The 16,488-nt window shown below is 41.1% G+C and overlaps 1 protein-coding gene across 2 annotated transcripts in view; it reads left to right on the forward strand.

Moving 5' to 3' along the window:
- The first annotated feature begins 6,720 nt into the window (after positions 1-6,720).
- The window catches only part of csmd1a (CUB and Sushi multiple domains 1a), a 480,783-nt gene continuing 471,015 nt past the window's right edge, over positions 6,721-16,488 (forward strand). For both annotated transcript variants that reach the window (XM_057341293.1, XM_057341294.1), the window contains exon 1: positions 6,721-7,016. In XM_057341293.1, coding sequence (XP_057197276.1) covers positions 6,956-7,016 — 61 coding nt within the window. In that variant the 5' untranslated portion in view covers positions 6,721-6,955. The remainder of the gene's footprint in view (positions 7,017-16,488) is intronic.

Raw genomic sequence — 16,488 nt, forward strand, 5'->3', positions numbered from 1 at the left:
AATCATAGATTCATTTACAAGTCTTTTTATACAAATCATTGTTGATCATGTACTGTATAAATGTTAAAATCCCCTTGTTACAGTGCAAGTCAAAAGTGGTTGATGTTTTTTACTTAAAGTACTGAGTAATGGTGAATAACACAGCCATTAAGCTCACATTCTGTTATTGTTCCAAGTGTGGAGTTGTCCATCTTTTGCACTTAGTCTGTCTAGAGATTATGTGTTTGGGTAAAATGTCTCTTTCAATCTACCGTAAAAGCAGTTCATGCTATTGTAAAATACTTTCCAATGTCTCTGACTTCTTTGCTCATTTATAAATTGCATGTCCTAAATATATGTCAACGTGATTTAAGAAAGCAAACGCAATATTTCTTAAGTATATATAGTCAATTTCATTCAAACTATAGGGAACAATGGAGCACTTTAAACTTTGCTATCATTGAGCAGCTAACCTGATTAATTTCAGGGACATAGCTCAAATATTTTGGGTACTTTGTAAAAAGTCTCAGTGGTTTGTGTCACGACTGGTGATGTGGAAGAACCCAAATGCAGGCAGGCAGTGAAGGGGTTAACACAAGACTTTAATATATATAAAACACAAAACAAAAACCCACGATGGGGAAAAACTCAATACAATAAGAAAATCAAACAAGTAACAGGGACGTAACCTGACTAAACACTGGACTCACAAAAACTTAGACAAGGATTAACTAAACTAACACTTACTACAATGGACGAAACTGGAACAGTCGAAAAAGCTGGACATGACACAAATAACACAACGTACTGGAAACACACGGCACATAGCAAACACATACAATGACCGAACACAGGACAATGAAACATGAGGGTATTATATAGGGATTGACAAACGAGGGATAACGACATGGGGCAGGTGTGGGTAATGAAACACTCAGGGAAGGATAACGAGGAAACGAGAGGAATGGGGTCAATGACAAGACACTGGAGAGAACGTACACTATTGTCAAATGGACAATAATATGTTTCTCTCCACACATAACCAAAGACTTTGTCATGGCTCTGCTACAGGACCAAGAAAAACATGACTAAGGAAGCAGAGCCATGACATGTTTGGGTACTTGTCTTGAGGACTGATGTTATTTGGTAACCACGTTCTTCAAAATATCTTCTTTTGTGTTCTGCAGAAGAAAGTCAAAAGGTTTGGAATGACATGAGGGTGAATAAATAATGAAAGGATTTTCATTTTTGGCTGAACTATCCCTTCAAGTATTTAGATTTCGAAAGTTATCTTTGAATTCAAAATTGAGTCAAATTTCAATCGTAGCTCTCGTTTTACCACCAACAGGGTAAGTGTCCATACCATAAAAAGATGAAAAGTCCCGTTGAAAATGCAGAAAGCAGTGTGCAAAAATATATTTCACCGTTCATTAGAAAACAAATCACAGTAGTCTTTGACTGTGCACAAGGAGCAGAAATGTCAATGGTGACATCTCACTCTTGCATGCAATTGGAATTCCAGCTAGCGTCGGCAGCTGAATTTCAATATGATATTTTATGGAGTAACAGCTGAATGAATATTCTGCTGTATTATTTTACTTGTCCCAGTGTCTGCTGAGCAGAGGTTTCTTCACTTGAGTGCATTTCATCTTCTATTCTGTGAGATTATTTTTTGAATAGGCAAAAGACAGACAACACTGTGTTGAGTGCCGCAGCCACGAACAGTGTTTTTCTTCTTATCAGTTCATTAGCATTAAAGTCAAAAGCTGGTGAGCTGCAGAGCAATAGCACACAGACATCACCCCTATGGGGCCATTGTGCAGATATGGAAATACTTCCGCTGCCGCACAGATGTATGCAAATGCTAAATCATGTAGTTATGAAGGACAACTTGAATTGTTAAAAGTCATATTAGCAGAGCAGTGCAGTGTTGGCTTGGTCACCGGGAGACTGCATTTATTTATTTATTCATTTATTTATTAGATATTATTTATTATAATGATCTTGCTTGGTCTATAAACACCATGCACTGTGCTGTGTTTTACCTTTCTGTGTTTTTCTTATTTGCTCCTGTAAAGCTGCTTTGGAACAATGCACATTGTGAAAAGCGCTATATAAATAAAATTGAATTGAATTTAATTGAATATTTTTTAAACTGCCAGGCAATTAAACAAATACAACACCTTCTATGTCTTAAATATTATATAGTTAATACAAATTTTTTAACCCTTGACCTGGTTGCTGGGCATGGGCGTCGCTAGCACTATTTATTCGGGGCTCTAGCCCCGATTGTTTGTAATCTAGCCCTGAATGTTTTGGCCTGGAAATATAATAATAGGAATTCAGTAACTGGTCGTTTAAAATTCGCCGCTGACGCTGTTGTACACGATGCTGACTGCAGCCTCTTTCCCACACGCGCCGAGTCTGACACACACACATCAGCTTGCCATACACACAGGCACGCACGCACACACACACACGCACGCACGCACGCACACACACACACACAACGTAGCTGATTTCAACCTATCCTAGAACATCACCATGCAGTTGAGCTGTTCGATAAAATAAAATATAACAGTGTGAGGGCAGAGAAGACTACAGACGAAGAAAGGTAACTTTAGTGTGCGAGAACATACACGCAGACGAAAATGTACATTCACCACAATCCCGCACAGTTTTTCGTGATTTGGCATAATCTTAATCAAAATCAATGCAAAGATAGCAACATTTTTTTACATTTTTATACATATATTATATTATATATTTCAAATGCATCCTGAAAATATTTTGTGTTTGCTAATAAACTATATTGCATAAAAAAGTTAATGCAAAGCATATTTTCCTTGAAAAGAATACCCCTTACAACCTAATCCAAATTCCCTACATTAGCCCCTAATGTTTTAGACTGAGCCTCTGATGGTTTTATATCCTAGATAGGCCCCTGTTGCTGGACATCGAGTGACATCATTCAATACATTACAGATGGTACATTTAACGTCATGAGCACAGTACTAATGTCTGCTTACTCTGCAAGTTGGCATAAATTCAGTATTTCTGCGATATATGGGGGATAATCCCGGGAACCCAATTAGGCCAAATTAAATCAAAACTGCCATAAGCATTAATTACATTTCAAGTTGTTTTCTGAAGCTGCTTATCAATGCTCAAAGCATCGGCGATTAGCCAGTCTGATATGATAATGAAAGTAATAATGTACATTTTGTGTCATTTTATATTTTCTACATCAGTGGATCTCAACTGGTTTCACTTTGGGACACAGATTTTACACTGGACATCACAAAGGAGCTCAATACTTAAAGGAACCATGACATCTAAAATGACAGTTCTCGTTGTTTTTAATGAAATATTGCAGTGTTTATTACATTTTTTTTTATTTAAATGAATTTGTCCTCATAATAATCTTTCATTAAAAACATGAACTCCTCCTCCAAACGACATCTATTCTTTTCATGCCGTTTGTCTTGGCCTATGGGTGGGACTATGCCAAAGATATTAGATATTAAAAAGATGCGCCATTGCCATTACAATTAATGGGGAGGAATGCAACGCTCAATATTGCCGCTAGCGAAGAAAGTCCCGCCTTCCAGTAAAAAAATCGCTAAAGACTGACAATTCTCTGGTTTATGTAAGGCGCTTGCCAGCCTGTGCGCATGTGAAGTGAAGTGACTTCAAAAAATGTGATTTTTTAGCACAATTCGAGCTTAGCAAACCATATTTATGGGATCGTCCATATCAGGTTTAATCATTGAACGGAAATATGCTATTTAATCTTGATTTTTTTGGCAGTGATTTTAGAAAACCATTCAAGGAGATAGGAGTGTTGACTTGCTATGATGTAAATAGTTGGCAAGAGCCGTTGCAAACATGGCCGCCGAGTGGCACGTCTTCCGTAAACTGACTATACTGACTGTCCAATGCCCAGGCTTCCAATAATTAAATCCATTTCTGAAGGACGAAATCAAGCCCTGCCCCCAAATTTTCCTTAATCCAGAAGCCATTTTAGCCAATAGTCAGTCAATAAATACTGATGATTGTCTGGGGCGGGGCTCTATCTGTGCTGATGCACAGCTCCTGATGAACCATTGGAAAACTTGTTTTTCAGCACAATTTAAGCTTACGAAACAAAAGTTATGGTGCGGTTCATGACAGGTTTAATTATATGTCGGAAATATGTTTTTATATGTTTGAATATTTTGGAGATATTTATCTTTCCCATTCAAGCAGATGGGACTTTAGTCTTGCATGACTGAAATAGCTGTCCATAGCCGTTGCAAACATGGCCACCAAGTGCCACGACTTGCCCAAAGGGACTTTTGGTTTTAAAATATAACAAAAATGTCCCCAAAGTCTAACATGTTTTTTTTACATAAACTGTAGAGGTATGTAGTACTAGTCTGGTCTAAAATGAAAATGTATTATATGAATATATTGTGATAACTCTATATGATCTTATTTGCATTTGCCATTGTTTGTTTTCTGCTCACCTTAACCCTTATCTGCAGCCCACCAGTTGAAAACCACCTAATTATTCTTAATAATACTTGTATATATGGAACATTTACAGCAAAAACAAACATTCAAACTAAACAACAGGCCAACAAACAAACAAACAAACCAACTCGAAACATACACCACGAAATGTCTTACACACTCTAAAAAATGCTGGGTTAGTTTCAACCCAGTGTTTGGCCGAAAAGGGATAAACGGCTGTTGGGTTAAATTAACCTAACAAGTTTATTTTTGACCCAACAATGGGTTAAACAACTCAGCATAGGTTAATTTACAACTCAACAGGTTGGGTTCTTCCCTTTTTGACCACATGTTGGGTTGAAAATAACCTAGCTATTTTAGGAGCATAAGATGTGTCTCCCTAAATATAATTCAAAAAAAGTAATAGGGATTATTAAACATTTCTGCTCCGAAAAAACAAACAAAAGCAGAGGTGTTTTATCCACTCAGAATCTCAGGCCTCTGGAAAGAAAAAAAGGAAAGATCTGGAACAGGTGGTGCTTAATGTGTCCTTCACAGGAGGCACAGGGGAGTGAACATTATTATTTTCCATGGCTCGAGTCAAGGGCAGCTCTGTTTCAGCACCACATCATGGACAGCGCCGCTGATCTCAGAGCAGTGCAGACTGACATTCTCTAGCACCAAACCCAACAAATGCATTCATTTACTCCTACAATGATGAAGCAACCATCTAAAACAACAGTTTTAATGTTGATGTTGTTACAAGCCTAGGAGCGTCTGATGATAATGAACATAAAGATTTCGGGTTTGACTAATTTAAAACAAAGCTAGGAGTTATTATACTGAGCAAATGTGTGGCATAAACATCCCTTAGTCTAAAGCTCAGATTTCCTATTTTCTTTAAAACGCACAACCAGATGCTATTCGTAAAGTTTTCAAATCACGCTAGATGACATGGATTATCAGGTTTGTGAACTACAAGTTCATGTCTGTATGGGGGCATACAAAAAATACTAAGAAAATGTGCAATTCCGATTTAACTTTTTACCAACAGTTTAAGCCGGCAATACATCCTGTAACTTATACATTTATGCATTTAATTATAACCCTGCAAAACAGATTTTTTCACTAGATGTCTCCGACTTGGAGCCCAAATAAAAAGTTGCATTACCTCAGTGTTGAGGCTCAGTAGATGGCAGCATAGGCACATTTTAAATCGGCCCAGTGCGCGCTTCGATCTCGCGCAAGTGATGGAAAAGCCATCAGACCGACGCGTTTGGCGGCTATTAATAGTTGCGTGCGCAATGTTGAGAGATTTTGTCCATTGTTGAGGTGGCCCGCACTCTTGCCTTTTGTTCTCTGTCTGTAAGTGTGTGTAAGTGGGTGCGTAATGATGGCTTGGATGCGTGGGGTGCAAGAACACCAACGGGCTGCTGCGTTTTATATTTAGCTAAATGTTCATGTCGTGAGGTTGCGTAAACAGTTGTCATCAAAGCAGATTCGTACACATGCGCTCGAGCACCTCGCAAATTGGCACGTTCAGTCTGACTTTTAAATTGTTGCTCCTCATTGCATTATTACCATGATGATGTTACAGATTGCAAGTCAGTGGTGTAGCCTTTTAGCTAAATTAGTAAAAGTTTCCTTTATTTGAGTCACTGTCAGCTCCAAAGTATGTTAAAGGTAGAGGTACAGGACCAAACCAAAAAGGGATTTTATTATAGGACTCCAGCATGATACAACAACAACAAAAACTATATGCTACATTATAGAATAGTGCAATATTATTATAAAAGCAAAGGACATAAAGGGCTTTAATGTTTGTTGGTTTTAACTCTGGGATTTAGTTTAACTGTCCAAGAAGGTTGCACAAAGTTTTAACATTTTCCTAAAATACATGCCTGGCACACGTCTTACACCTATTATTCAATTTAGAAGCATAATGGTCCTATTGGGGATTATGTGCAATATGTGTTACATTGAATTCCCTGTTCCTTCAGGACTGGCTCGGTATCATGACCGAAATTCCGACGGGAATCCTGTACAGCGTGTAATATTTCTTCACTCCCTATTCAATCTCACGACCAACTCGAAAGCGACTGTATGACTTTTGCTCGTGGTCAATTGACGTTCTGCACGTGGAGCCATAAGCGTCAGCAGACGGCTGCTGCAGACTATAGATCTCCATCCATATTCCCCTGTATCATACATGATGGTTGAGTCCAGCGCCTTCCTCTAGATGCGTACTGCCTCTTCGCTCCATTCTGTCTCCACCGTTTGGACCGAGGGAATCACTTTTGGTCCCAGCACCACTGTCTCTCGTCTCTGCAGTGGCCCTTCTCGGTGATATGAGAGCTAATATAGACGAATCCGTGTGCCATAGGCGTCAGATCTTCTTGCCAAAACTGGATCTCTATGCATTACTGTGATCGTTGAGAATAAAACGCAAGAAAGCGCGGCGCTGCGCGGAATTACAGCGGACATGATGGGGAGATTCAAGCACATCTTGCTGCTTTTCGCATCTTTACTTGCCGCAGCTCACGGTAAGTTGCAAGTCTGTTTTATAAGTTGGATGGCTTGGCTCTTATTACCCTTTCGGAATATGACTTTTCTTGGCTGCGTACGCAGAAGTCATTCAGATGTGGGTTGCCTGTGCGTTTTCATACGATGAAGTCGTCTCCGAAACTTGCGTATGGCACCTGAAAGTGACTGCAGAAGTCCGCCTTACCCGATTAAGTCTAAAATATGGGTTTACCCTTTTATTGCATTTACGGAGAGGCTTGAGGCACGTCGTGAAATGTAGTCCCCCTTTAGAAACCTCCATAACTTCAATCTGAATATTTGACTGAACAGGAAAAGACACGTTCGTGTCAATACGACACGATTATTCCTGGAGAAATATTGCGAGTGTGATGCATTTTAATCGATTGAAATGCTATTTCGTAGCTGTTCGTCACAGTGTCTGTTAAGGTTTTCCGTCGGGCGAGGGAGAGCCCGCATTTCATTATGTCTCCTAGGAATGAATAAATATAAAATTTACAAGCAAAAACACTGATTTTATATCGCATAGACGACAGGCATAAACTTTTATGGATCACACGTTTGGTCTTGTGTAAGGAAAGGCCCTTGTAGCTTTTCACGGTTACTTCAGACCTGTCCAAGGGCTTTATTGATTATAGTCTTACCTGAATGTAAGAATTATTTAGGCGTTAACTCACAAACAATGACTGTCATTTATAGTTTGCTTGGTCTGTTTTTAGAAACTCCACATTATTCTGTGTTGTTGGCACCAGTCGGTCACAGGTTTATATGTATCCGCATCATTTTGTTACAGTACTTGTATATCTTGACAATGATGCATGACGCGCTCAAAGTTTTTGAGTCATGAATTTATTCAATGGCAGACATGAAATCCTCGACTTTATAACAGTCGTAGACTGATGTTTATGATACGCGTGGGTTTATATAATTAATGGGTTTGCTATTATTATTTGTCAAGCTTCTTATTTAATTATTGTGTACAATTCGTTGAATGGATCTGAATATCTACAGTCACTTAAATGAAAAAAAAGTAGGATACTTCAGTATTTACTATAGTTTATTGTAGTAAAATACCTAGCTAATGTATTTTCCTTATGAAGCGTACAACATTTTCTTTAATTTGGGGTTGCCTGATATTTGCGAGGTTACATTAAACAACTATTTTGTTGTTTTTGGCATGTAACAGAGAATATCTGTTGATGTTAGTGGGGTATGGGGCTACTTGTGATAATTAAATTTGTAATAGACTAAAGTGATAAATTATGAAAGCAGGCCTACTAAAATTTCAGCACCGATCTTAACGGAAAGGTGTACTGTTGCTACGGTTACCCCTCAAGCTAAAGCATGAGGTTGGCTGGTTCTTTTATGAAAAGTATGAGAACACTTTGACAAACTTACAATTGAACTTTTCGTGTTTGGCTGAACGTAGAGAAGAAATGGCATGGTGTTTGCACACCTCTCTCTCCACACATACTTAAAAGGAAACAGATCCTCGCGCAGACTACGCAGGCGACTAAATGTTATACGGTCTCCCGGTTTCCTCACCATTACCTCAGCGCTAATGTACTCGTTGTGAATGAACACCTTTTCGCCGACCGTCTGCTCTCCCCGTCTGTCTGTGAACTTCATTTCAAAGGCTACTTTCTGTATTCCCATTATGCTCGTCGTTTTAGAGGACACGCTTTTCAAAAGAATTAGTGATGCTGCAGGCACTCGCACGGCTTCCCAAGCCTGTGAAAGAATCATTAGTTTTGTCACAGCTGTGCCATCAGAGTTAATGACAATGACTGCTGCTATTCCTTGTTCAAAGGCATGTGGGGAGTTTTCAGGGACAGGCCTTAATTAATCTAGTTTTATCAGCCACCGTGCACACAATAGAAGTAAGCATGCAATGTTCATTTGTTGCTCAAAAATACATCGGTTGAGGACAAGCATGGAGTCCAGTCCGGCCACACTGCGCTGCATGGTAAGGATGTTGTGTGAGGTAACCTAAAATTGTTCTCCTTAAATCGTGTGAAATTGAATAATTCTTGATTGTTTGATTCCTCAATATTTACAACTAGAAGACAAAATATAAGAGGATAACAAATGCATCGGGTTAACTGTACAGGTTAACTAGTCCTAGACTAAAATACAGTTTAGAACTGTCTAAACTAAAAACAACTTGCACTGACATATCTTAGAAAATACATCAGTGCCATTTGTTTTGTCTCAAAAAATGCACAGGAGTGATGTTTTTTGTAAGGAACGTTTGTAAAAATGTCCTTATTTAACTAAGGTCTAGTTCTGGCTTATTCTATCCCCGTCTGGGAAACCACCCCAGATGAAGAAAATCAATTTAGAGTTGAAGCAACATTTTATTTAAAACAAAGATTTTTTGAACGATTTGGAATTAATCATGCACAATAAAACCGGGAACATGGTCATTTTCAGGTTGATGTAGTTGTAACTTATTTGATGTAGTGAACGTGTCTGCAGAAAAGATTTCAATCCCTATCGACTGTTTGTAGTGAACATCAAAACAGTCTGAATGAATAATCAATATACCATAATATTCAGGAATAGCTCCCATTCAAATAAACGAAGGGCAAAACAGCGAGCGTTTGTCATTTCAGATCAACCTCATCAACTTGGCTTCAGTATTGATGAGCGTGGAGTGCAGCTGTGCAGGAAATGTGAATTTGCTGTCATTTGAAAACATACTCATTCTTAAACGTCAGAGATATGACTGTAATTACATGTGTTACATCTTTGAGATGTCTATTTGACCATCCAGGACAGATGCAGTGACAACCAGATGACATGTGATGACTTGTCAGATTGAAGACAAGATGAAACTGCTGAAGAGCTCACACGCAAATGTGACATTATTCCAGGTCGTGAGACAACGGCAATTGAAGTGCGGCCATGAAGCTCTAATAAAACAGACCCTTGTTGACTAAAAGTCTCTTGATTTGATAAATATGTATTGGAATGGACTTGTACATGATATTTGTGCATTTGTTTAATTTCTCATTAGGTTTTTGTAAATGCAAAAAGGATTTTTTTCATAACTCAGGAGGTTTGATGGAGTTCTGCTCAGTTGTGTTTCATTTAAGTATCAATTTAGTCTTGCTTAAAAGAATGAAAAACAAATGAGACGATTGTTCAAATGAATGTAGATTGTAGAGGTAAAATAATCTGGATTTGGGTAAATTTGTTGAGAAATGATTGTGTTCCTAATGAGATCTTCAATAATATTGAGTTTCGATTGCAAACTTGACCAATCTGAGCTCATGAGACATGAGACATTTTTTCTCAGGAGACGTAGGAGACTTGTGCAAAAGTTTCCATGCTCTCCATTGAGTCTCACTGGAGAAAGATTCAAATGGCAAAATATTAAAGAGATCTGTGATTTTCCTTCTGGGTAGCTTTGTTCTCATAATTATTTTGTTAACGTTTCTCATTATTAATCATCAAAATTGTAAATAGGGCTTTAAGAACGGAGTCAGCTGATAGCAAAGAAAGGGTTAAAGCCAAAGGGATTTGTAATGCCATCTGAAAAAGATGCAGAGAAAGCCATTGTAATGAAAGATGACAATACAAGAACACAAACATTAACATTATAATGCAAGCAAGGTGCATTAAGAAGAAGCTTTGATAATGATGCACAGGCAGAATGCGGTAGAATCGCTGATAAATGAAACCCTTCTAAAAACAAATGGCGTCTAGAGTAACACATCAGTTTCGGCTAGGTAAAAAGGGGGTCTGTCATATAATTAAAATGCAACTAATGTCTACACGCGGCACATCTTTTAAATGGTGTTGATTAGGCAGACAGGTGCAAAGTCTGGAGCCAAAAAACATCCATAATTCAGCGGACAGCTGGCTGCATGTGACAGCGCAACCTTTTATTTTAAGTTTCTGACAGCTCTTCCTCAACTTCACAATCCTTGCATGCACATTTGACTTCGTCCCCAAATGCAGTGCGTGGCAACCCGTTCAAGCTGTTTGGGTTCTAGACGTGATGACCCATTTTGGTTATGCAAGTGCAGATCTTTCTCATACATATATAACCGATTAAAGCATTTGCATTTCAAAGTAGGCAGAGTCAGTTACTTTTTCTTCTATTACTGGGATTTTAAGGTTATGGAGCTCAACAACAGGGAAGGACATCGAACAAATGCCTTTCGATTCAGAAAATATGCCTTTTAATTAGACCACAGGTTGGCAGTGTTTCGAGATTATTAACAAACCGTTGTTGTTTTGGCACAGTTGGTGGCATTAAGTTGATATTAGTTTTGAGCCTAGGCAAAGAAGACCATTTGCTGCACTTTAAGGAATAAAAATAACAAACACTGTGAACCTCATGTAGAGAATTTAGCATAAGCTAAATGGTCGGAGTCATTGAAAGAAGAGCCATCAACCCCCTCCAACCCCCTGTCTCCTGGTTTCTTGATATCAACCTCAAACGACCAGAGTCAAAACCTAGCTCCAGGGGTCTGGACTTGAGTTGGTGCTCTCACCGAAAGAACCATCAACCCCTTTTTGTTTCTCTGTGGGATATTTTATGACCCCTAAGCTTCAAAGCAGAGGGGAGAAGTCTCTCTGTCTCATGTGAAACTTAACATATGAGGCTAGCCAGAGAAACTTCTCTGACAAATAGGAACTTGTGATTCAATTGTCCTTTTCTATAAATATATCTAAATATCTAGGTTATATGTTGTCGCTCTTGCCATTTTTAAATAATCTGTAATTGTTAAATAGGCAAGTTAATTCAGTCTTTGTTTGTATTCGTACCTCCGAATGAATCATGTCTTGATGCATTTCAATCCTTAGCATATTTGATATATAAATGTTTGTCTTTACAATTCCTCCTTGTTTATATACATTGTGTGACCATAGAACACTTTCTTTTCATTATGTTATAATTTGGAATGGTATTTTGTAAAGTTGCCAGGAGGTCATAAAGATGCAAATTAGCTGTTGAGTGTACAAAGAACCTCTTCCCTGCTCAACTCTGATTGGTCGATTCAAACTCAGGTGGCATGCCCTCTCATGAGGTTAAATATCGAGCCTGCTCTGAAAACTTTCTTTCTTCCTCTCTTCCTCTCTTCTGCGCTAAAACTTGTTTCGTTCCCCATTGGGGAAGAAGAAGGAACAATGGACTTTACTTTACTATGACTCCATAGCGCCCCCTACCTACGGGCCATGTCATAGACCTTAGTGTGGAGACAGTTCACCGCCGAACAAGGAAACCCTCCTTCTCTATCCTAATCTCTCTCTCTCTTCACTTGTGTGCTTTGTTTTTTTTCTTCCTATCAGAGACTGAACCTGTCTGAACATCAGTAAAATTCTTGGTAATTATGTTGATGAACCGAATAGCCTAAGTCACAGAATGACCTTGTAGGTAACACTCTTCAGCAACATTATTCATAGTTTTTCCTGTGTTCACCCACACCACTTATCCGCCCCCGCCTTCACGGCTAGGATAATGAGCATTTAGTTTGCGTCACTAACTGACCAACTCAGTTAAGCATTCAACACATAGCCCACATATTTAGCTCAGCAGATCTGTACGGACTTGCATCTTGCTCTTTGTGCCTTTCTCTCTTCCCCTGTGTCTCAATATGTCTTGACTATCCAGTCCTGTCACCTGCCAGACCAGCTAGAGACCAGGCTAAGCACTGCGATGGACTCCTGCCTGGGACCAACATCTGCACACGGCAACTGCGCTGAGAGCAGTTGGTCGGACGACCTAAACTGGCGAAGGGACCATGATCTAAACCAGAGCTACAACTACTGAGAGCCAACCAACTCATCTGAAGTACACAGCCAGGATCATCTGTGACCATGGCCAGATCGTCCTACTAGAGCCAGGAGCACGTGCAGAACTGCCTAGACCAGCTGGACCTGCACATGACAGTGGATGAAGAGGACCAGGAACTACAGGAGATGAAAGCTACAAGAGTCCTTTGCAACACAGACTGAGCGAAGAGAGCAATTGGAGCAGACGCCAGAGAGGAGCTTGTAGGAAAACTCCAACATGCAGAAGCTCTCTTCATAATGGCCTAGGCAGACAGCAATACAATGCCAAGGCCTATAAAGGCCATCTGCAAGCAGTCCACGCTGAAGTCCAAGCCATGACTCAGCAGTGGAACCAAAAGGAACTGAACATAGCTTGCAGACTACAAGGTGAACAGACAGGAGAATGCAACAGAATCTCTCCTGTCCAGCCCCCCAGCTAAAAGCCCAAAGCTGCGAAGGGGGGGGGGGGCGAAAGCCACTGTTCACACGTTCATAGCCAGCAAACACAGAGGGGTGGGGCAGGAACCACCCAGTAGAACCTGCAGACACACACGCTGCATGGCCCCACAGACAACAGCAAGCTGGCCAGAAACACGACAGCTGTCACCACTTAACGTTATCACCCTGAACACTGCAGGAGGCCACAACAAACTCCTACCTGCAAAACATTGACTCTTAGGCAGGAACACTGCCCAGTGTGACCACACAAGACAGATCACCTGCTTAGGATCACCTCCAACCTAGAGGACCACAGCATCCTACGCCAGCAGTTAGAAACTGTCAAAGCGGATTACAGCACTACAAAACCTCTGCTACAGCCAGCATCCGAGCCTACATGAGAAGACAGAATAGGCCGAAAGGGAAGAAGACTTCAACGCAAAACTCTCCTGCCTCAGAAATCCGCATCACACTGTGAGTCATCACCTAAGCGCTACGGCATTCTTCCGCCAAGATCACCTGATATCTGCGGAACTCAGCCCATAAGACCTACAGAGAAGATAGCGCTGCCTCCATAAAGACTGTTTAAATCTTGCCTATCTCTGCACATCACAAAGAACTGACTCTGGATGGTGCACCACAGCAGCAGATCTTCAGCAGAGACTCAGCAGATGTCACAGCCTGCCGGGAACAGCCAAGCACCAGACAGGATGCCCTGAGACAACATGGAGCTGACCACTTCGTCGGACACGAAAGACGGCGCCCCGTGGAAACCCAGCTGGCAACCTAGGAGCCACTGACCTGTTCCGGCCCAACAGTCATCAAGGAATTCATCTCAACACCATGGACGACACCTGTCCAGAGAGCAAAACCGTGCAAATACGTCTGAGCCAGCAGAGATCCTGAGAACATCAAAGGAGCTGATTCCACAAGAAACCTCAACAGGAGGACGTAAAAATCTAAATCAGACTCTTTTCAACCACGAGTGGCATGAGAAACGAATAACCCTCATGAATGCCCTCCTACTGAGGAAACGTCCAGATCTCTGCAACCTGCTTGTCAACCACAGAGACGGTCATCCTAACACAAGATGAGCATGGCACCCAGACCGCATCTCAGCAGACGGCTGACTACCCAGAACAAGCCGAGACACACACGCGGCCATCAACTGAGGTATGACTGAAGTATGACAAGAAGTTCCCACACACCTGACCAGAAGCTCCACAAGCATGTACACCCCATGTACATATCACGGATGGACACACGCCCTCTCTTCACCAGCAAAGACCTGCTGAATTGTTTTGGAGCCCCTAAGAGACTTTAAGCATTACAAAAGAATTGGGCTCAAGTACAGGAACTTCCGCTTTCCAGCCAGCCAACTCGTCTGAAATGCATTGCCAGGTCACAAAAGTCAGGCATGACATCTCAGCTGGTCGCGAGAACTCAGTCTCAAGGTCGAACCAGCTGACGACCCAAACGTTTCCTGCCCTTACATGCCAAAGGCACATCACCAAGTGACATGATGATAGCAGGCACCATACAGGAACTAGGGGCAGATATCTCAGACATCAGCTTTGCACTGTTCGCACGCTCTCCACGACAACACCAGCATCAGACATTTCCTCTTCTGTCAAGTGCGCGCAGTTTCCATTGGACTCATGCCTGTCAACCATGGGCATGGCCCAGGACACCCGTGTTTTGAACTTGAAATGGAATGACCAATGCTGAACCTGCTACTTACTGGTTCTCGCAAACCTCACAGCCCCATGGGGGGGCCCTGTCAAGTGCGAGAACTTTCTACTAGACTAGAACAGCCCAGAGCTTTGGACTCTGGTGAATAAATGAGACTGTAGCACCTGCATTCACCAAAAGGGGTCACTGTTCAGCTCAACACACAGTGTGACCAAGCCTTCAACCACACGTATTCAATGGAATACGTGGAGCATGGCCCACTCTGGAAGCCACACCCCCTTTTTACTGAATACGTCATCTTTTGCAGCGTGCATACTGTACAAAGGAGTACATTTACCAAAGATTTTGAACAATATCTTTATGAAGAGAATGACAGCGGGTTACCACTTCAAGGAGATGGACCACGCCCTGCACCTGCCATCAACTGCCAGTGCTAGAGCTGCTCTTCTCAAATGACAATGATGCAGAACTAATGTCAACTATGTGGCCCCACTCACAGAACCACATGACATTACATCCCAAGCTAGCTGCATCCTGGGCCACACAGAACATCACCTACAGGGTTCGTGAACTGTTAAAAAGAACTGCCCACTCATGTAAATGAGCGCTCAAGACGGTGCCATGCACACACCAAATGGCACCTGCGCTTCACCACATGCCTGATCTACCCTTGCTGAATGGAGTTCCATCTGAAGTCTGTACTTGCCAAACACTGCCTTAACACTGGTCTACACTGACAACGTGATCAGAACGAAAGGGGGGGGGTATAGCCAAGCACCAACAGAAAATGGCTATTACCACAGCCCGAGCACCCCCATTTTACCCCCATAGCTTCAAAGCAGAGGGAAGAAGTCTCTTTGTCTAATCTGAAACTTAACATCTGAGGCTAACCAGAGAAACTTCTCTGACAAATAGGAACTTGTGTGATTCAACTGTCCTTTTCTATAAATATATCTAAATATCTAGGATATATGTTGTCGCTCTTGCCATTTTTAAATAATCTGTAATTGTTAAATAGGCAAGTTAATTCAGGCTTTGTTTGTATTCGTACCGCCGAATGAATCATGTCTTGATGCACTTCAAACCTTAGCATATTTGATATATAAATGTTTGTCTTTACAATTCCTCCTTGTTTATATACATTGTGTGACCATAGAACACTTTCTTTTCATTATGTTATAATTTGGAATGGTATTTTGTAAAGTTGCCAGGAGGTCATAAAGATGCAAATTAGCTGTTGAGTGGACAAAGAACCTCTTCCCTGCTCAACTCTGATTGGTCGATTCAAACTCAGGTGGCATGCCCTCTCATGAGGTTAAATATCGAGCCTGCTCTGAAAACTTTCTTTCTTCCTCTCTTCCTCTCTTCTGCGCTAAAACTTGTTTCGTGGCGTCTCTTCAGAGACTGCCCTCTCAAACCCCCCCCATTGGGGAAGAAGAAGGAACAATGGACTCTGCTGCCACGTGGCTAGGCCATGCGGCCGATCACGAGGCCCGCAACTTCCTGCAGGACTGCCTTCTGAAACCTTTGAACAATTCCATCTCTACACGCGCATAC

This window comes from Triplophysa rosa, linkage group LG9, assembly GCF_024868665.1.
Source record: "Triplophysa rosa linkage group LG9, Trosa_1v2, whole genome shotgun sequence".
Taxonomy (NCBI): Eukaryota; Metazoa; Chordata; class Actinopteri; order Cypriniformes; family Nemacheilidae; genus Triplophysa; species Triplophysa rosa.